Source organism: Sprattus sprattus (assembly GCF_963457725.1).
Source record: "Sprattus sprattus genome assembly, chromosome: 13".
NCBI classification, from domain to species: domain Eukaryota; kingdom Metazoa; phylum Chordata; class Actinopteri; order Clupeiformes; family Clupeidae; genus Sprattus; species Sprattus sprattus.
The window spans coordinates 1,325,639-1,348,947 of NC_137911.1; the positions used below are offsets into that span (position 1 = coordinate 1,325,639).

The 23,309-nt window shown below is 39.6% G+C and overlaps 1 protein-coding gene across 1 annotated transcript; it reads left to right on the plus strand.

The window, feature by feature from the left end:
- Positions 1-584: 584 nt before the first annotated feature.
- LOC308374851 (b(0,+)-type amino acid transporter 1) lies at positions 585-22,188 on the plus strand (the record flags this gene model as incomplete). Its single annotated transcript, XM_080850799.1, has 6 exons — positions 585-1,283; positions 1,780-1,913; positions 2,396-2,525; positions 3,038-3,162; positions 12,663-12,750; positions 21,958-22,188. The coding sequence occupies 6 exons, from the start codon at positions 585-587 to the stop codon at positions 22,186-22,188; spliced, it is 1,407 nt and encodes a 468-aa protein (XP_080706925.1).
- Between the last annotated feature and the right edge of the window lie 1,121 nt (positions 22,189-23,309).

Sequence of the window (23,309 nt, forward strand, 5' to 3'; positions counted from 1 at the left end):
AGCAAAAAACCTCTTTATGGTTGTAATGTCATTGTTTGAATGCCATGAATATTGTACAGAATTGAGGTACTTACATTGGCCCACAGTATGTTCTAAGAGTGATGAAACACTGTCATTTGTCAGACCTACTGTCAATCATCAATCATGCAAAGACACTCACAATTGATTCAAACACCAGAGCAGCGCTTCAAAAACTGCCTGAAAAATCACAAAAAAAAAAAAGAACTTGAATACTTCATGTTTAATGTGCTTATGAAAATCTCCAATAACCCATAATACCTACAATGTATGAAAAGCTAAATCTGTGAAATTAAATTGTTGGAGGTGATGCCTGAGGAATGTTCACTGAGGTAAGTACAGATTACTTCCACTCTTTCTCAGAAGAGTACCACAAACTCAGCGTCTCATAAGTCAGCAACAGGAAGTTGAAACAGCCCGAAGCCTGTAATTATTAACCCATGCCATTACAGCACTTGTGACTTTGTCCCATCCTGACACATGCAGCACTGTAGCCTCTCGTTCCTTCTCTTTCTGTGCTGAAACCAACAGAAAGGATAAACTCTGCTTCTTTTTCTGCCTCAGATATGGACGACAAAGCAGACAAGCTGAAGCTCCGCTGCGAAGTGGGACTGTTGGGAGGCATCTCACTCATTGCTGGTACCATGATTGGCTCAGGAATATTTATGTCTCCCCAGTTGGTGCTGCTTAACATCGGCAGTCCCGGTGCCAGCCTTGTCATCTGGGCATGCAGTGGACTTCTTGCTATGCTGGCATCACTAAGCTATGCAGAACTGGGCACTATCATACGGGAATCAGGCGGAGAATACATCTATATCCTTCGTACGGCTGGTCAACCCATTGCTTTTCTTTTCATCTTTACCTCTGTGGTGGTAGTGCGTCCAGCTAGCTTGGCAGGAGTATCACTGAGCTTTGCACTGAATGCTGTGGCCCCCTTCTACCAGGACTGTCCTCCACCTGACAACGTAGTGAAGTGTGTGGCTGCTGCAGGCATACTGCTGTTGGCTGTGGTGAACTGCCTGAATGTGCGCTCTGCCATGAAAGTTATGGTCTTCTTTATGGCAGCTAAGGTGCTAAGCTTAGCCATTATTGTGATTGGAGGTATTGTGCTACTTGTCAAAGGGAATACAGTCAACCTTGAGAACTCATTCGAAGGAACAAATCTGGATATCAGTTCCATTGGTTTGGCTTTTTTCCAGTGCCTATGGTCCTATGATGGCTGGAACAATTTGAATTACGTGACAGAAGAGTTGAAACAACCACAGGTATAGTTAAGTCTAAGTTTGCAGTGGAAAAGCTAGTGCTGACGCTAACTTCGGTGCCTCGGTTCATGCCTGTTTTTAATGCTTCTACTGTGATTCAGATTTAGCTGACATACATACCTAAAATACATGTGTGGAGCTGTTTCCTTCAGAAGATATAACTATCTCTTTGTAAGGCTATATAACAATCATAAGGTTAAGGTATTTGGCAGCTACTTTTAAACAAGGTATATTCTAAAAAGTAGACCATTAACAATAACAAAAATGGATGTCTAATTCACACATGTATGATTAGATACTACTACTACTACTACTACTACTACTACTACTACTACATATCATAATAATAATAAAAGTATACTTTGTAGGCTCATATAACAAATACATTGACATGAAAGATGAGTGTTAAGGAGGTCAGTAACAGCTCAGTAACAGTTTGGAAAGTACATTTTTTACCAAGAGCTTGTGGCTTTTGATATTTATTTATGATTCTTTTTAGGTGAATCTACCGAGAGCTGTGATGATTGCCATTCCCATGGTAACAATACTGTATTTGCTGGTTAATGTGAGTTACTTGGCATACCTGACACCACGGGAGATGATTTCATCAACTGCCGTTGCAGTGACATGGGGGTGAACAAATGTCCATTTTCATAGTTTTGATGTTGAAAAAAGATGTAATTAATGTAATGGATTAATAAACTCATACTGTATGGTAATCTATCATATTATGGTAAAGTACAACTGCAGAAGAAATCATTTAACACATTGACCCTTCAGCAGGTGCTGTTAGAATGTTGTAGAATCTTAAAGATTATCTAGAGCCATGAAATACAACGTGGACTTTTAGAATCTGACATTGTTGATGAACACATTCTTTTATTAGAATCATCAACACTCCCCTGATGCAGAGTTTTAAGACAGTAGAGCATCTGATTGTCAAGAAGTCATTAGAGTGGCAGTTAGCCGTGGAGATCACAGTCAAATTCAAAAATGAAAAATTCATGCTAAAGATCTAAATTAACGACTAGAAAATAGTTTGCTCACGCTACAATGTGACAGCAGGACTTTAAGAATTTTGATTCCTACATTAAAAACCCTTTGTGTGATTCCAGGAATAAAGTCCTGGGAGGCTGGGGATGGCTTATGTCTGTGGCAGCAGCCCTCTCTGCCTTTGGATCTCTGAACGGAACATTCTTCAGTGGTGGGCGGGTGTGCTTCGTGGCTGCCAGAGAAGGGCATATGGTGAGAAGAATTGAAATAAAACCAAACATCTCCCGAACTGGGGCAATTGCACTGCCAGTTATCATTTGGCTAGCTGAGCTGAGCTTAGGAACATCCTGAAACTTTTGAGAATTCATCTGCAAGTGATGCAACACATCAAGTCCGAATGTTCGTCAACGCTTGGGTCAAAACGTTGCGATGCATTGCTCTTTGACGCTTGCTGCTAGTTAAGACAATCTTGTTGATTTCAATGAGAGCAATTGTCTTTTGTCGTTGGTGCACGCTTGTGTAGCTGGCACTTTGGACATGTCATAGTCCTCTAGCTGTCCGTTTAGTGTTTCCATTAAAACAAACTCTCATTCATAGCTGTATCTAGCACAGTGGTTCGAATTTATGTCTATTTTAAGACTTTACTGGGCAAGCACCCATTGACCTCACTGAACTCAAGTCCCTGATCTCCTCATCTATATCATCAATGAGCAGTTGCTCCGTTATATTTCAAATGATTTTCTAACAGACTTCTTTTCTTCTAGCCAGACATCCTGGCCATGGCGCATGTGGATCGTCTCACACCTTCTCCAGCTCTCATCTTCACCACTGCCATCGCTCTCATTGTGCTGATTCCTGGAGACTTCCAGAGCATTGTCAACTTCTTCAGGTATCTTACAGCTAGTGCACTTGTTTACTATGGAAGTTAGAAAAACTAAATCAGGTACTGTCACCTTAAGGAAGACCAGAGATAAAAAGCTTAACTCTGCTAAAAATATTTGCATTTGCTTTATATTTAGAACCTGACCTTTATATACTGGAGATTAATGCAAACATACTGTACATGTATTTTATGTGATACATTTTTTTGATCAAGACAAGATGATTTGTACAGAGCTGCGGGGGGAACACAAAGCTCTGCATGTTTGAGTCTATTTCCAAAGGACAGCTGCCCTGTAGTCTACCTCACGGAACAGAAGTTATTATGGCATGCAACAAGTACCCAGGGTCGGATGTGGGTTAGAAAGTATGCTCACAGATCTGATTCATGCCAGCGAAGCGAAGTTCTGTATTGCATTCACATCTGTTGGAGGCAGGATTGGGCGAAGCGAGCAAAACACTTTGGGAAAAGTTAAATACTATGCAAATGAGGAAGGAATTTGGCCAATCAGATTGCTTTTAAAACTGGTCGTCATATCATGCCATATTTGACCTTTTGCAATTTTTAGATCTAATAAAATGGAGGATAAACGAATCATTGCAGTTTCCAGTCACCCTGTGTTGTATGATACATCTCTACACGTCTACAGAGATGTTTTAAAAAACAAGGCGTGGATGGCTGAGTCAGAGATTGGTGGCATTCCTGGTGGCATTCCCTGAAAGCCAGCCAAATAGCCACGGAGCCAGACAGCCAGCCGGAAATAGCATCACCAACCCAGGCTTCCACACCTTCAAAAAACAACACATCACTTGCAAATATCTGCTTTTAAATGCTGAATATGAGTGGCTCTTAAAAGAGCCGTTGATTTATGAAGCCACTGGATTACATCACATGGTGTTGCCAAGGCACAGCACCCTCTGTGTTAAAAAATGTGGAGAATTTCCCCCTGCAGTGGATGGCTTCTCGGGCAGCATTGTTGCTACGGGTTTTTGGAGCATCCAGCAGTGCAGCTGAATCCTCTTCCCGGGTAGGACTGGATGCTGGGATATGGTTCTGCTGGACCTCCTGATGTAGTTGTGGAGGACACAGATGGCCTTCACACATACCTCCGCCTTTTCTGGACCAACACCGATGACATTTGAGCATTTCACTTGCTGGCATGTACAAGTACCGTTAGGAGTCCAAATCTGAACTAGGTTGATGGTTTCTATTGGCTACAAACCTGGTTTAGGGTAAGAGAAGGACTGGGGGTGTGGTCCATTTATTTCATAAGTTGAGAACTTGTACATCAGGGGCCGTATTCACAAAGCCTTTTATCTTACCACTAGGAGTGCTCCTAACTCGCGCTAAAACCTTTTACGTAGGAGTAATTTCTTAAAAGTGATTCACAACGGCTCTGAGACCTACTCATACTAAGGATAATACCAACTCCTAAGCTTAAGATAAAAACTCTGTTGCTATGGATGACGTCGCTTCTCATGCACGAGTTTAGAAGGGGTGAGGACGGTGATTGGTTGTTGACAGGCTCTCTCATTAAAAACTCATTCGTGACGTCTCTCTAACAATCCCACTATATCGACTGAAAATAAGAGAATAACCTAGGCTTCAAATTAAGTCATATTAAATAGTTATGGACAGTGCAGTTAGCAGAATGCACACGCATGATGACAAGTTTGTGCATCCAACGGGAATGACACTTTGCACGTTAAGAGAAATATAAAGCGATCAATATAAAATATGGCAATTGCATGTAATCAAGGCAGTAATAATTAAAGCACCCAGCAAACTGTAAGGCTATTATATTTCCAGCCCTTGACCACTTCAAATATCAGCACATGCGGCCCTTTAAGCCCTCCAATCTTAATTGATCAAAGCGAAACGAACGTGAAACGTAGCCTAATCGAAACCCTACTGGTCCCAGGACCATAGCCACTGTCACCCCAGCGGCATCCAGCTGGTAAGTTCTCAAAAACCTGCTGCAGACCGCTTGAAATGCACGAGTCATCGGTACAACGTCCTCATCTTGATGGGGCAATTATTGTAATGTGTGTCCCGTCACTGGACATTCCTGCGATCGCCATGGAATTTACTTTGATCTTGTGTAATAGATTGTCCAAAGGCAACTGGATAAACTGTTGGATGATGTGGGGTCTACAGTGCGTTGATAGTTTGATGAATTAAACGGCTGACTGATGATATCCCAGTGTCGTCATTTGCGTTTTCCCCGAAGCCAAATAGGCTATCTTTATGTTTCCAAACATTTCACTTCGGGACACATCGTTGTTTAAAGGCGTCATTGCATCCCGCGCTAATTCTACGACAATATTAATACCTTCACGGTTTAAGCAATGTCTTTTATCAATTCCAAGTCGGCTGCAGCCATCTTACGATTTTTTGTGAATAGGTCTTAGTGACTTAGGAGTCCTCATGAGGAGTTTTAAGCTGTCCTAGACTTAGGTGCTACTTTTAGGGATAAAATATTTTGTGAATTGCTCTTAGTAAAAAAAATTAGGAGTCCTACATTTAAGACTGACACGCCCATTATTTTTAGGAGTTTCTCCTAAATTCGCCACTTATGAGCTACTTTTAGCCCTAAGATTCTTTGTGAATACGGCCCCAGAAGATTAGTAAAAGAGAGAATGTGCCCTTGAAATATATGCACTGGCAGATAGAGAGATGTGAGACCTTGTCGAAAACATGAAATTTTTACAAACACAGGTGTAGTCCCTTAGCCTGACGATGTCATACTCATAATTCTAGTCAGAATATAAGTCTGATCCGGACCCATTGGGCTGTGATTATGGGGTGTGTTTCAACGAACCAGGAAAGAAAATGCCTCTTCGCTGAATTGGATACCTAGAACCAATTAGAGCAACTTAGTATGATCATCTGATACATTAAACTTTTACCTGATCCCGTAGGATAGGAAGGACGGCAAAAACATCTTTTCAATCGACAAATGCCTTAATCGCGTTTCTCTGTTCCTCTTTCAAAATGAATGCGCGTCAATATCTGTGAGATATGCTTGCTCCTGTTATACTTATTAGCAGTGAGGCTAGCTAGCTACTATGTGTTTCAATGGATTTTTGGTCTAAGCTTTAGCAATTACCTTACAATAATGGTCTAGAGAGCTTTAGTTAAGACAAACAATACTCTGCAACATTCGTGTTGCACATACACAACTAACGGAGTCAATGTAGACATTAAAAAAGTCGTGTAGATAGCTTAATTCACATAAAATATTTCCCACTAACAGGCCGAGACGCCGCCATCTTGGAACTATTTCAAATCTACCGGTTAATTCAACTAAAGCGTTGGTTGATCATCTGTTCATCATCGTATAAAGCCCGCTCTGAGAATTTCATTGGTCAGATCGTTTTTCTGAAAACTGATATTGTCTCCCCAGACCAAACTTCCCAGAACAAAAATGTTGTGGGCGGGGTTTGGGCTGGTATTCAGGCTAGTGGTCCCTCAAATCAGAGCTTTAAATTGCCTTCTATTTTGGAAATGCTCTCAAGTTATGAAACAAAGAGATCCGTTTTGCCTTGAGGTCACTTTATCATAGAAATGTTGTACTAGCAATAACATAAACCTCTCATCTTTTCAAGCCAATTAATGAGTTAAAGTTAAGTCATGAAAATCTAAATCTGGTCTAGGGACCAGCTGATTAAGGGGCAATTATGTTCTGTATACCTACAACACTACCTTGTGCAATAAGTAGCATAGAATGGAAAACTGTATTTACCTTAGCATAGTTAAATTAGGAGAGTTACCTAAACCCCTAGATTCTGCTTAGTAGACATAAATAAGTGAGAGGTTCCACCATTTTGTATGAATCTTTATCGAAACATGTAATAGATCTTGAATATTTACGTCATCCACTACATTTTGGCAAGACACCAGTGCCTCTTACGTATATTGTAGTCTCATGGAAAAGGACAGATGATGTGACACTGAATCATAATCTAAAAACACTGAAACTGGAACTGCTGAGTCTTTTACATTAGATCGGATGCCTCTTCAGGAAACCACTTTATTATGACCGGACTGGACCCCTTTTAAAGAGGGTGGGGCGATTCAGTTTTCTGTGAATAAGTCGAAAACCGTAGGGCTTAGGAGGACCACATTTTTTTTGTATGTTGGTCTTAAGAGGCCACGTCAACCATTCCACTACCACTTATTTCATGTATAGCGCCACCTAGTTACAAATGAAAAAGCAAAAATGGAGTGTTGTAAAACATTTTATTTGTAAGTTGACAAGGTCAGAACTGCACGAAATTGGAGGTGTGGGATCATTATGACACCTTCAGACTGCACGTTAAGTTTCATGGAATTCTGTTCACGGGGGGGCATGCAATAAATTGATTTATATGATTATACACCAACTGGCCTGTAGGTGGCGCGAAACAGTTTTCTTCGAATATCCCGAGAACCGTAGGGCCTTGGAGGGCCAAATTGTTCTTGTATGTTTGAGTCAAGGGGCCATGTCAACCCATACCATAACCAGTCATTACATGTATAGCGCCACCTAGTTAAAAATGAAAAAGCAAAAATGAGGTGTTTTAATCGAATATATGTCAAAGTGCTCGAAAAATTACCAAATTTGCCAGGGACATTAAGCCTGTAACCGTCCATCTTTGGTAGAGTTTTTGTCCATGGATGGAGCAAAATGGCTCTGTAGCGCCCCCTAGAACATTGCAAAAACCCCTGCGCATTGGGGTTATTTTAGCGTAGCTTGACAGAATTCGGTACACGTCTTCATCATGCTTGGACGCACCAAAAAGTCTCTCGACGCCATGGTGGCAGGTCCACAGGAAGTCGGCTATTTTGAGTGGATGATGCGTTTTGACGGCGTTTGCACACCTCGCATCTGATCGAACTCCTCCGACAGCTTTAATGGTAACGCCTTGAAATGTGGTTTGGCTACTCTTTAGCCATGGTCGACTAAAAGTTATTTAAGCAATAAGCCCCAAGAGGCCGTGGTTTGCGCTGATTTTAGAACAGGTAAGGGGAGTTGTTAGGCACGACGCGAAGCAGAGTGCCATTAAACCCCTGACCTGTTCTAAAATCAGCGCAAACCACGGACTTGCGGGGCTTATTGCTTTTCTAAAACTGTTACTACAAATATTTGATATGGTTTCATAAATAAAGACAATTCAATTTAAGAAACAATAGTTTAATGATAAACCGTCATTCTTCCGCCACTAAAACATATAGTTCCTAAATAAATCGTTGCCACGCAACCCTTGAAGCAACGCAACAGCCAGATGGAACACTGGGTATGAAATGCGCAATATGAATACACAGCCTTGCCTTGCCATTCACTGCGCAGTAATATGGAATGTTATCATAGAATGTTATAAGGTCAAATTGTAAGGTAATGCTGGATTTTACAACGGCTTAAAGCCAATCACAATCAAGGATTTGAACAATCAGTTTTAGAAATTGGATTTTCTCATTAGTCGGAAGGTGTGGGCGTGGCAGACCCTCAAACTTTGCCAACTTGTTAGTGCTTGCCACAAAACACAAAGTCTCTTATAACTGTTGCGTACATTGTTTGATCCAGAGACAATGTCTTAGGGTGGACGCTGGATCTGGCCCGAATGCGTACATATGCCTGACTGATCACCTGTAGCGCCACCTGTTGGTGGTTGGAAACTTTACTTTGTTTCCACACCTCGCATGTGATTGAACTCCTCCTACAGATTTAATGGTAATGCCTTCAAACGTGATCAGGTTACTCTTCAGCAATGGGGAGTTATTAGAGTCTTTTACAAAGTTCGAAGGGTGTGGGCGTGGCAGACCCTCAAACTATGCACTCTTCACAACTCCAGTCACAACTTATGCATATATTGTCGCAAGTGCACGAAATTGAAAGTGGTGGATCATTATGAGACCCTCTGAATGCATGCCAAGTTTCGTGCAATTTTGTCCATCGGGCCATACAATATTTTTTTTTATGTGACTGTACACCAACTGGCCTGTAGGTGGGCTGACACAGTTTTCTACGAACATCCCGAGAACTGTAGGACTTAGGAGGGCCACATGTTTTTTGTATGTTTGTCTAAAGGGGCCATGTCAACCCATCCCATAACCACTCATTTTATGTATAGCGCCACCTACTTAAAAATGAAAAAGCAAACATGAGGTGATGTAATTGCAGGTATCTCTGGCTGACATGGTCAAAACTGCACCATAATGCATGGTCAAAACTGCAACAGATACACGCACATACACAGTAGACATTCGTATGCACACATACACACACAGTAGACATATGTACGCATGCACAAATAATTCCTTTAATACATAAAAATGAAACACAAACCAATTTACACACACAAAACGCATAAAAAGACACAAACACACTGACAACCATGACTCATTCTGTGCCAAAACCTACTGAACAGTTCGGCGGTCATATTTTGTAACGCTTTGCGTTACGTCTAGTTTTAGACTGGATTGGATGCCTCTTTAGGAAACCACTTTATTTTAGACTGATAGGATGCCTCTAGAGGAAACCACTTTAATTTAGACTGGATTGGATGCCTCTTCAGGAAACTAGGGCTGTCAAAATTTCTCAAAAATGACGTTCGAATATTCCCTTTAAAAAAACACATACATTCGCACACACACACGCACCCTTTCTTTCTCTCTCTCTCTCTCTCTCCCGCATCGTCGCACTCTCGGCACATAGCGGTTTAAATGAACGACAACAATAAACAAGTTTTATGCAAGCAATTTAAGGCCGCGCTGAAAATGGCAGGCTTCATTCAGTGATTGAAAGAAATATTATTAACATTATTTGAAGTTTTACAGTATAGAACCGACATTGAACGCACCGAGCGAGCTGTGCTGTGGTAAACATGGAACTTTTCCTTGGCATGAAACGGCAAATAATCAAACCAGCGATGAAGCTTTTGTAGACTATTTTGTCTACTTTATTCATGCAATATACAGTCAGTACAGTAGAGAATAGCCCACACTAGTAATGTTTCTGTTTACGTTAAATAAAATGAGGCACCCAGTTATACAATTCTACGACTCAATTGGTGACTGTTCCACGGTTAATTCAATTCAATTCAATTCAATTTTATTTGTATAGCGCCATAACAATACAATTGCCTCTCGGCGCTTAACAGAGCCCAGAGCCTGAACCCCCTTAGTGCATGCACAACGGCAACAGGGGCAAGGAAAAACTCCCTGTTAGGCAGGAAGAAACCTTAAGCAGAACCACGGCACATAAGGGGGGACCCATCTGCTTGAGGTCGGCCGGGTTGAGACAGGAAGGTGGGACGGGGGGAAGGAGGGAAGGGGAAGGGTTGTGTGGCAGAAGGGGAAAGGAAGCAACAGGGGCAATACACAGCCAGCATTTGGTCACTGGACATATGTATACATACATCTGATGGTAAATACATGATACAGACAAGACCAGATTACTGTGCCAATAGGGTTACTGTTACAGGGGTAAGGGATGTAGGGACAGAGAAACATTTCGGTGGAGGCAATAATAAGTAAGTATATTGTATATAAATGCTAGCATAGGGTATTGGGTAGAGTAGGTGTACGGCAATGCAGTGGCGGTGGGTGCGGTTGGCCGAGGGTTTCTCTAGGTAGACCAGGTAGAGAGACTACGTGCAGAGTGGTGGGGGTGGGGAGGGATAGTTCCACTTCCATCAGCGATTGGAATACACCTGGCTCCGGGGAGGCAGTGGACCTTGCTTGTTGAAGGGGGGGTGTGGACATCTCGGACCATGGAGCTGCCGATGACCAGAGTGGTGGTCATCACATCCAGCGGGAGAAGTCGTCGAGGGGATGATGACTGTGTTGAGGGCCCAGGATGGGGAGCAGGGCGGCGTGGGCGATGCTGGTGTTGCTCTGGAGCCGGTCTGCAGGGGCGTTTCGGGGCGGGCTGAGGAGGGGAGTGATCAGGCCCAGGAGGCTCCTCCTGATCCATCTAACAAACAGGAAATGACGAATCAGTCTGCAGGTCTGTCAGTCGGGAATCAGCACAAACAAACACACAGATGAATCATTTCACCAACCAGGGACATGTCACCTGTGTGTCGGTTTGCCTGTTGCATATTGCGGTACTTAGATATGTTTAGTTTTTCTGGCATTGAGCATTTTGTTTTTTGTTGTGATCTGTTTGTCGGGGCCGTACCGGTTAGTGATATGGTACCTCGCTTCCAGTGCTTCCTGAAGCCTATCCCATCCATCGGCCTCATGCCCTTGCATATGAACGAAATCAATTTTTGCGTGCAAGTCTCCTTCGCAGACAACGAACTTGTGGCGGACGGCGCAAAATATGTATCAAGACGTGGCTGTTTTGCTGAAGTTCCACATATTATGCCATATTCACTTGGGTGCACATTTTAGAGATGTAGCCTAAAGTTGCTAGTTGTTGAATGTTAAGCTAACTAGCTTACATAGCGTACACACTACTTTAGCTGTAGGCTTAACAAGTTTACCATCAACTGACATAAATCCGACATTTTTCCAGACATAACTCTAGATTTTTGGGGGTTACAATCACTTTCTCTGCTGCGGTCAAGCTAGGTTCTGCACTTTCTGCCATCTTTCACAAAAGTCAACTGTCAGCAGTGACGCTGTGCCAGAGAGTGTGACTCCTGAAAGCAAGCAACGGAGCACACGTAGTATACTTTACTTCACTTCACTTCTTCATCAATCCTATTTACATTCATTTCCTCAGGTATCTCATTATCCTAGCGTAGTGCCCCTAGTGGATTGTAAGATGTACCACACCTATCCCTGACTTGCTGCCGCTGCCACTTGTTCTTTCTTTTTTTTTTACATTTGAATATACATTTTTGATAGGTGAAAAATCACCCTAGTTAGTTCAGGACTCCGGAGCTGCATGAAAGTATATTTATTAGACAAACAAACAACAACAATTGCAATTGGGCTCCCCTTCCAGCCAAGGCTGACAGTGAAGGCCCTGATAAACACTTTGCACGGGGTTTATATAGTAAGAAGTTTGGCTTTCAGCAGGGATGATCACGTGGTGGATTTCTCACATCCGAGGCTCCCTGTCTTGCAAGGGTGGCAGTTTTGCACAAGGTCGGAAGAAGCACAGTTCCTTTCTTATCTCCTCTGGTCTAAACATGCTCTTGTTCATATGCAGACTTAGTGGCACCTAATATTCTAGTTACACACACACACAGAAAAGCTGTGCTCCTTCTTTCATAAGCACATAATTCATACAAGGAATATATTAATACAAGGCACTTGATTATTAATGACCTTAGAATATAATAGTGTTTGGAAATTATCTCTATCAATTTTCACATTCGAAATTCTGTTTTTAAAAGCTAATCGAAAATATATTTGAATTTAGAATATTCGTTGACAGCCCTACAGGGAACCACTTTATTCAGCGAGAGCACATGGTGTTTATTGACATTTCTCCCTGCATGTCAGCTTGGCTTGGTTCTTGATGTTTGACCTAGGAATTAAATGCAATGTTTAATATCTCAACTTTTGTTTAGTTTTACAGCATGGTTCTTTTATGCCATAACCCTGTGTGGTCTCCTGTATCTGAAGACCAAGAGGGCTGATCTGCCACGGGCTTATAAAGTAGGTGACAAATTAGGTCTTTCCAAACGTTTTCTCATTTTTGGGGCTGACACAATTTCTATATTTCATGTGCAAATATACACTGTGCTGAGCAGATCTGTTATATACATTTATATAAATTAAATACTTTCAGTCTTTAAGCACAATATTTGGGGTCTGTAGAACATTCCAATCTCTGAATTGGCTAAATGTACAGTATAGAACAGTCAACAATTATGAAGTGCCCTAGTTTGAGAGCCAAGATGGCTGGCACTGATGCAAGTGCACTGATATCTGATTTATCAGATAAGATCTTTTTAATGATATGACATTTATTTTATTGTAAATAGTATTGTTTTGGCGCTTAATAAATCAAATTAAATTTAACTTATGCTATGTATTTTTAACTTTTCTGAACTTTATGTTTTTTTTAGATATTAAGATCCTTTAGAGCAAGGACCACAGGTCTTAAGAACAGTTTTTTCCCATCAGAACACTAAATACAGTCATGCACTAAACGTTCACTTTATTGACTGCAAGTCACACATAACATCTTTATTTCAGTATTTATTATTCTGTGTACTGTTGTTGAATATATTGTATATAAGTATATATATATTCTGTTATGCTGTGTGTTGTTGCTGTATATATTGTATGTATATATATATATGTATATATATATATATATATATATATATATATATATATATATATATATATACAGTGGTGGCCAAAATTATTAGAACACTAGGCATATTTAAGAGGTTTCAGTTGTTTTTGTTGAATTGGCCATTAAAATACCCTTAAGACTAATGAAATACCTACAAAGTCATCATTATGCTCTATAAACCATAGAATAGAGCTATCATAAGTAGATTAAGGTCAATTTCCGTACAAAAACAAACTAGGCCTATTTCACTGTCAATGTCACACAATCATGTTCCTTCACAGAAGAAGCCAAATTACTTGTTTTATCATTGTCAGGGGTGGTCGTGGTTAAATTGATGGTGATGCAAGAGTCTTAGGACACAGCTCGGTGATTCTTTTGAATGTACAAGGCCTATCTTCCGCATTAAGTGATTGGTAACATAAGGGGTTTGTCACTGAGGCCACACCACCTATTGTTTTAGATTCAAAGCCTCTAGAGGCAGTCTTAAAGCAAATGTTGCTCTTTGAACATGGCTAAGGTGAAGAATGAGCTAATGAGTGAGCAAAGGGTTCGAATAAAGGCCCTTTTTGATGCTGGCTGTAGCTACTGCCGCATAGCCAAGGACTTGACATTCAGTCCAAGCACTGTAAAATAAACTTTAGAACGCCATGCCACCAGAACCGAAAAATAAACTGTGTGAAGTGAAGCATCTCAGAATTCTCAGTCTTAAGGACTGAAGAAAGACTTCACGAGAATTGGTGACGAGATCAACAACACAATGACTAATGGTTCAATAGTGTTCCCAAGAACTGTGCGTCGGAAGCTGTGAGAAAAATAACTTTTTGGCAGAATAGCAGCACAGAAACATTACCGAAAGAGAAAAATAGAGTGAAACACCTGAAATTTGCAAAAGAACACAAGAAATGGACAAAGAAAGATTGGTATAAAGTGTTGTGGACTGATGAGTCCAGGTTTGAATAGTTTGGCAACAAGCGAAGAGTGTATGTTTAACAAAGTGAGGGGGAGAGATATAAAAATGAGTGTCTCTAGCCAACAGTTAGACAAGGAGGGGGTAGTATTATGGTGTGGGGTGCCATTTAATCCTCAGGAACAGATGACTTTGGCGAAATTGATGGCATCATGGATAAGAAAGTATACCATAACATTCTGGTGAGGCATGGAGTACCTTCTGGGAGTGGCGTTAATGGGCCTGGATTTATTTTCCAAGAGGACAAGGACCCTAAACATTCTTGTAACTATTGCCAGTACGACCTGTGGCAGAAGGAATCCTCTGGAACATTGAAAATTATGGACCGGCCCCCTCAAAGTCCGAACCTCAAACCCATCAAGCAAATTTGGGGCGAGTTGGAAATTAAACTGGACAGATCTAGTGTACATTCAAAGGAAAGCCTTTAGCTTGAGTTGCAGAAGGCATCGGATAACATTAGTGTTGAATTTCTCAAGAAATATATTGACTCTATGCCAGAGAGATGTGCTGCTGTAATTGCTGCCAAAGGTGGGCGTACCAAATATTAGAGTTAAAAGTGGATAAAAACAGTAGGAATCACTTCATCTGATATTTGTTGTGCTCAGAACAACCATCTGAATGTTTCATTTACATTATGAAATTAAATAATGTTTCGGAGACAAAAAAAAGGTCATATTCTCAGATCTGTAAGGTGTTCTAATAATTTTGGCCACCACTGTATATATATATATGGGCCATTCTACCGAATTCGTGTAATATGCAGTCCCTCAACAATAAAAACTATTTACAAAACAATTAGGTATTTAGGCATAGATATTTACTAAGAAAATGTTAGGGTCTATATAAACCCAATGCATTAAATGAGATAGTGATAAGCTAAATATATACAAAACCATCATTTATAGGCTACTTTCTATTGAGAAGTAGCTGTCCCCAACCCGGACATCTAAATTTCAATGCCTTTAAATAACACTTTTCAATTTTTTTAGATCTTTTCCAATGATTTAATTTCAAAGATCTTTATGATTGGGTTGAGACAGAACTTGGAATATTTAGATTTATTGTGGGTTTAATTTTTAAATCAATTAACTATACTTAAAAAATCATGTCCCTAGTTTTCATGTCACTACCGAAACACAATACTGGGGACTCTTCATAGAAGGGAAGGAAACACAATCTGAACAGGTCAATAATAATACTTTTTCACTAAAGTAATTGTGATGTTTCGGTAGTGACAATTTTTGGAAGAGAAAAAACATTCCAACACATTCTGAAAATACAATATAAAAATTGACTGTTCTTTTACTAGATATGTGTACTTTAGATATGATACAATATACAGTACTGTGCAAAAGTTTTAGGCAGGTGTGAAAAAATGCTGTAAACTAAGAATGCTTTCAAAAATGGAAGTGTTAACAGTTTATTTTCATCAATTCTTCATAAATTAACAAAATGCAGTGAAGGAACAGAAGAAAATTCTAAATGAAATCAATATTTGGTGTGACCACCCTTTGCCTTCAAAATAGCATCAATTCTTCCAGATACACTTGCGCAGTTTTTGAAGGAACACGGCTGGTAAATTGTTCCAAACATCTTAGAGAACTAACCACAGATCTTCTGTGGATGTAGGCTTCCTAAAATTCTTCTGTCTCTTCATGTAAACCCAGACAGACTCTGCCTGCAGACTCTCATTATTGTACCTCTCTCCAGCCTCCAGCGAACAAACTGCCTTCTTCTACAGCCAAATATTTCTAATTTTGACTCATCAGTCCAGAGCACCTTCTGCCATGTTTCTGCACCCTAGTTTCTATGTTTACGTGCTTAGTTCAGTCACTTGGCCTTGTTTCCTTGTCGGGGTAGAGCTTTTTGGCTGCAACTCTTCCATGAAGACCACTTCTGGCCAGACTTCCCCGGACAGTAAATGTCTGTACCTGGGTACCACTGGTTTCTGCCAGTTCTGAGCTGATGCCACTGCTTGAAATCTTCCGATTTCGAAGGTAAATAAGCTTGATGTGTTTTTCATCAGCTGCATTAAGTTTCCTTGGCTGAACACTGCGTCTACGATCCTCAACGTCTTCTTCAAAAGAGCTGGAACTGCACATTTTGAAACCCCTGTCTGCTTTGAAATCTTTGTCTGGGAGAGACCCTGCTGATGCAGTATAACTACGTTGTGTCTTGTTGCTGTGCTCAGTCTTACCATGTAAATGGATAAAAAATAAACATTTATTGTTTACATTTTTCAAAGCATTCTTAGTTCATAGCATTTTTTCACACCTGCCTAAAACTTTTGCACAGTACTGTACATACGGACAAAGTTTTGGGAATAAAACATAAAAAAATTCAAAATATTTCCGACGTGACTTTGCACCAATTCGGTACAATGGCCCATATATATATATATATATATATATATATAAATATATATATATATATATATATGGGCCATTGTACCTTATATATACAGCCGCGGAAAAAATTAAGAGACCACTTCAAAATTATCAGTTTCTCTGGTTTTACTATTTATTGGTATGTGTTAAAGTAAAATGTACATTTCTGTTTTATTCTATAACCTACTGCCAACATTCCTACCAAATTTCAAATAAAAATATTGTCATTTAGATCAATTATTTGCAGAAAAATGACAATTGGTCAAAATAGCAAAAAAGATGCAGTGTCTTCAGATCTCGAATAATGCAAAGAAAACAAGCTCATATTCATTTTTAAACTACACAATACTAATGCTTTAACTTAGGAAGAGTTCAGAAATCAATATTTGGTGGAATAACCTTGATTTAAAATCACAACTTTCATGTGTCTTGGCATGCTCTCCACCAGTCTTTCACATTGCCGTCGGGTGACTTTATGCTACTCCTGGCGCAAGAATTCAAGCAGCTCGGCTTCTTTTCATGGCTTGTGACCATCCATCTTCCTCTTGATCACATTTCAGAGTTTTTTTAATGGGATTCAGGTCTCGAAATTGGGCTGGCAATGACAGGGTCCTGATCTGGTGGTACTCCATCCACACCTTTACTGGCCTGGTTTTGTGGCACGGAGCATTGCCCTGCTGGAAAAAACACTTCTCAGAGTTGGGGAACATTGTCAGAGCAAAAGGAAGCAAGTTTTTCTTCCGGGACAACGTTGTACTTTGCCTGGCTGAGGTTTGTAAAAGACCATAAGGATTGAACCAAAGCGGACTGGAAGGTCTCCTAGTTCGTAACTCTTCCTAAGTTAAAGCATTAGTATTGTGTAGTTTAAAAATGAATATGAGCTTGTTTTCTTTGCATTATTCGAGATCTGAAGACACTGCATCTTTTTTGCTATTTTGACCAATTGTCATTTTTCTGCAAATAAATTATCTAAATGACAATATTTTTATTTGAAATTTGGTAGGAATGTTGCCAGTAGGTTATAGAATAAAACTAAAATGTACATTTTACTTTAACACATACCAATAAATAGTAAAACCAGAGAAACTGATAATTTTGAAGTGGTCTCTTAATTTTTTCCGCGGCTGTATATATAAGTACTTAAATATATTCCACGGCGCTTTGTTGCACTCTTAATATTTATATATATATTTTTATGCTATTCCTACCATTTTTTGATATGCAATATTGTTGTGTTATATGTTGTTGTTGTGTTATATGTTGTCCCTCGTCGCACCAACAGGAGAAGCACTCCAAATTTCGTTGTATGTAAATACAATGACAATAAAGGCTTTTCTATTCTATTCTATTCTATATAGACCGAATCAGAATGTTTGTAAACAAAGGTTGCCAAGGTACTTCCGGGTGGCAAACTGTCATCCTATCAACAGCTGAAGTAGTTCATTAACGCAAATGTTATTGCGAAATCGTGTTGCGTTTGGGGTTGTAATGCCAAATGTACCCAGCGACGTAAAGGATGATTATTATAATTATTAAAGCACTATTTTATCAAATTCTAGATTTCAATCGTTAATTATCCTTTTATTGAGAGTAACAACACAAGCGGGCAACTCAAATCAATGCTTATTTTGCCATTCTGCCTGCGCACGCTGAAAGCTGAGCTAACATAAAGTTATGTCAACTTTCTTCCCCTAGCAAATGTTAACAAGCTAGGATGTCGAAAGTTAGTCAATCAACGTCATCAACTCGCCACAATGTTACCTGCAGAATATATCTCAAAAGCTTGTGTAAGTTTATACAAATAGAATAATAGGAAATAAAACGTTTTTGTTGGGTTGCTGTTGGATAACTTAACGGTAGCATAACTTTGGGTAGCATATCGTGCTAGCTTGCTAGCGTGAGAGTGCTAGTCCCGTTGTTATAAATAAACAAACCACACACAGTGGCGTGATCTGGCTTGGGTATGATACGGTTGCTTAATCTTTTTTCATAATGCAGGTCGACCAAACCCTGATTCTGACCACACTGATTTTGCTCATCACAACATGTGGAACCTGAGATAGCCAACTCCAGTCCAACCACATCTGTTAAGAGATCATAAATCCTCAAAACTGCTCATGTACAATAAAATGACAAAGTTTTCAATGCTTTCAATAATATCGATAGATAGGTACTTTATTTATACTAGTGCAGTGCCCGTAGGAATTATGCATTCTGTAGTGTTAGCAGACGTCGGTGTAGCTGTTGGGTAGTGTAATAGCAAGACATATATTTGCTCTCCACATAGGTACAGGTTACACTGAAGTATTATTGTGATGCATGTTTCCTTTTCATTAAGAAATGTTTTAATGTTGTATAGCCTTTTTGGAGATACACCAACAAATAAAGTTTGAGATTATGTATGGATGCAGTTGAATATAGATGTCAAAGTTGCTGTCTAAACTATAAACTAAATGTCATAAAGAAATAATTTTAAATGAAGTTATGGTTGAAATAGGATCACTTCTTTATTGTAAGGGTAAGTGTAGGGTAAGAATGGTCATGCAGTTGGACTCAAATGTAGGTTAATTTGAGTAACGTAACGTAACTTCCGTCAGGGAGATACGCCTGTCAAACTTCAATTAGAACCCATTCTTTACGCGCGTTTGTGTGAATGTGCTTGCGGGTTTTTTTTTTGTGTGCGTTGCCTACTTTTTTCTGCAGGCGCCCCTGCCTGTTGACATGCTATCAAACGGACATGCGAATGATAACAACTACAACCATTTTAAGCAGTTTACTTCTAGAATCTCTCTCGTAGCCCCTGCCTGTTGACATTCCATAAAACATAGGTCCCTAACTTTCAAAGAATACGTCCCTATGCAACTTTCAAAATTAATCAGTTCGATGCACGTCAATAGGCTAGCTAATTTCACGGCAATTAACGTAAACAGGTTAAATTAACTTACAGATGAGCAGGCCTACTCCAGACGTCGAAGTGTGTGTTCATCGAAGTGTGTGTTCCTCATGAATAGCCTACACTAATCGCCCAAATCGCTGGTCTACGTCACAATGGATTGGCTCCCGTTGAAATGCATTGGGTTTAGAAATTGCGTCGCTCATAACGGTGACATGGGTTTGCACCGTACAGCAAACGGTAAAATACAAATATCTCGTGAACTATGAATTCAGAAATCTTCAAAATCAAGGATGCACAGGTTCATGACATGCGTAAGCTACATGCGAATCTCATAACTAACGTAACTACCGTCAGGGAGATACGCCTGTCACAGACAGACAGACACACAGAGATTTCTGGATTTGAAGACGGGGCACTTTTTAAATATCATTATTTTGAGATCCGGGGCTAGAATCTCTGAGAACACTTTAATGTAAGACCCTTGGTAACCAATAACAGTTTACCATTCATTATACTCTGAAAGGTATGATGGTCCCATATGGTTTCCATTCAGACCATGTTTGATCTATTGGAAACTCACCTTGTTTCACTGCCGTATGTAGTCTGTGTTTTCTTGTTCCAGTATGTGTAAATAATAATCCACTTAATTGTCTTGTTGCAAAAACTGACAATCGAGTTTGACCATCCGATTTTATAGGTTCTGAGCGTGACGTAGCTTGTTTGATTGTGACGTAATTTCGGTGCACAATCAGTCAGTGGGACTTGCTACGGGAAACGATAACCCATAGTGCCTACGGGAAACGATAAAATACAAATATCTCGCGAACTATGAATTCAAAAATCTTCAAAATCAAGGATGCACAGGTTCATGACATGCGTAAGCTACATGCGAAAGCTCATAACTAACGTAACTACCGTCAGGGAGATACGCCCTAGACGGACACACAGAGATTTCTGGATTTATAGATAGATCTGTATGGACAAATTATTGTGTCCACACAAATAGCTGGAAAGCTACAAACCGTCCTGAAAATCGTTCATGTTAAGTTGGATATTGTAGCGATCTGAGTCACTAGTTTGATACTCAGAAGTTTGATACTTCAATGTTCTTCAATGACTTGGTCGTAGCAATATTACCGTTATTCGCTAACAAATATTAACAGCAACAAAATCAGGAAAGTCTAGTTTCTCAGTTGACAAGATCATCCTCATAAAATGTGTTCATATTCATAATTATGATTAAACGTGTTCGTACCTTGGTTAAATTACATGGAAAATCCTATTGGTTTGTTAAGGTTTACTATGGGCAGGGGCGAAGTTTGCCACCCGGAAGTAAGATATTTGTTATTGTGACGTCATGCTGAATTGTCGTATTAAAGAAAAACTAATACTAATGTTCCCATTGACTTACATTGGGCCATTGTGACATCATAATAGGGTCATTAAACTGACTTGCACCTGACACCTGCGCCAAGGTTCCAAGGCTCCTCTTCTCTCTGTCCCTCTCCAAAAAGCATAAAGTTCAGAAAAGTTAAAAATACATAGCATAAGTGTCCTTTACAAGACCTATGCGACAAAGTTTGAACGAAGCGCAGAAAAAGGTAGAAAGTATAAGGAATAACAATACAGGGCTTTTCATGGGTCCAGCAGTATGTGCCAAATTGCCCCGAGTGCTAAAACGTAAAAAAGGTTTTGACAGCTTCAACAGTAGTTATACAGTTGTATAACTAGGAATATTAAGAGACACTTTCCATATTCTACTTTTTTTTTCTATCTTTCTCCTCATCTCTCTCAGTCTACTTTCTCTCACACTCCAATTATCTGCTTCTTCCATTTTTCTCTCCTTCTTTCAATATTTTCCCTTTTCACTCTCTCTTTACTGTATTAATCCAGAGCCACTCTTGTTCACTCTTCTTTCCTTTATTCTTTCTTTATTCCACTCTTCTTTCTTTCTTTCCTTCTTTCTTTTGTTCTTTCCTTATTCCACTCTTCTTTCCTTTCTTCTTTCCTTCTTCCACTCTTCTTTCCTTCTTTTACCATTCTTTCCTTTCTTCTTTCCTTCTTTCACTCTTTTTCTTTTTTCATGCACTGGTATATCCTTCAGGAAATGCATTTCCAAGTTATGAATATTCTATTATGAATTATGTCTATTATTATTATTATTATTATTATGATAATTATTATGTGCTGAAGCTAAAACGATCTTAATATGTGCTCTCTTTAATCTTTACTGGAATCTATGAGTAACCTGTGCATAAACATGCAATACAACTAACTTTCACTTACTTCTCACAATTTGACCCTTTAGGTTCCCATCCTGATTCCCATCCTAGTCATTATGGCTGCCGTCTTCCTAGTCCTTGCACCCATCATCGATGATCCCCAGATTGAGTATTTGTATGTCACACTTTTCATCTTAAGCGGTATCATTGTCTATGTGCCCTTCATCCACTTCAAGCTTTTCCCTGGACTGCTGAACAGGATGACCGTTTTCCTCCAACTTTTTCTTGAGGTTGCCCCGGCTGAAAAAAACTTGTAATGAAGAATACCAAAGGCCTGCAAACAATGAGTGGACTATGTTGTAATGACGGGGCAGCAAGTTCTGGAAAATGAGAGACACTTAAAGGATTTTTTACAAATTTTCAGATGATCATCAGAACGACTAAGAAGCTAGCTGGATTTTCTTAGCTATCACCTATTAAACACTTGTGATTTACAGAAAGCTGCCATCAACAGAGGGTACAGTGCCCTCCACATTATTGGCACCCCTAGTGAATATGAGCTAAACAGGCTATGAAAAAATATGTCTGCTGTTAATCCTCTTGGTTTTTCACTCAAAATATTCACAAAAATCTTACCTTTTCTTTGAAGTAAAGTTATTGAAAGAAAAAAAAACTGTTGACATTAAATAAATATTTTTCCCTAAAACATGTTTGCCACATTTATTGGCAACCCTAGAAAAATCTTTAATTAAAATCTAACTTAAGTATATTGCCAGTCATATTTTACATTTTTAAGTTCACCTGTATGATAAGGAACTCTTAACCATGACTTCCAGTTCCACTGGCGTACAAATATGAGGTGATATAGGCCAAATTCCATTATCAATCGTCACTATGGGAAAGACCCAAATAACATAGTGACGATGTGCAACGAAAAGTTGTTGAGCTGCACAAATCAAGAAATGGACACAAGAAAATCTCTAAACTGTTGAAAATACCCATTTCCACTATCATGGAAATAATTAAGAAGTTTAAAGCGACAGGAGATGTTAAAAATCAGCCTGGAAGAGGACGTGTCTGTACATTGACCCCACGCACCGTGAGGGGGATGGTTCTACAGGTAAAATAATCTCCAAGGATCACAGCTGGGGAATTTTAGAGGTTAGTTGAGATTTGGGGTCAGAAAGTCTCCAAAACTACCATAAGGCGCCACCTACATCACCACAAGTTGTTTTGGAGGGTTGCCAGAAAAAAAGCCTCTGCTGTCAATCAACAACAAACTAAAGCGCTTACAGTTTGCCAAATGTAAGTGAGACTTTCAATGGGACCAAGTTATATGGTCAGATGAGACTAAAATTAAGCTTTTTGGCAACAAACATCAAAGGTGGGTTTGGCGTAGACAGAAAGAAAGCCATATAGAAAAGCACCCCATACCCAA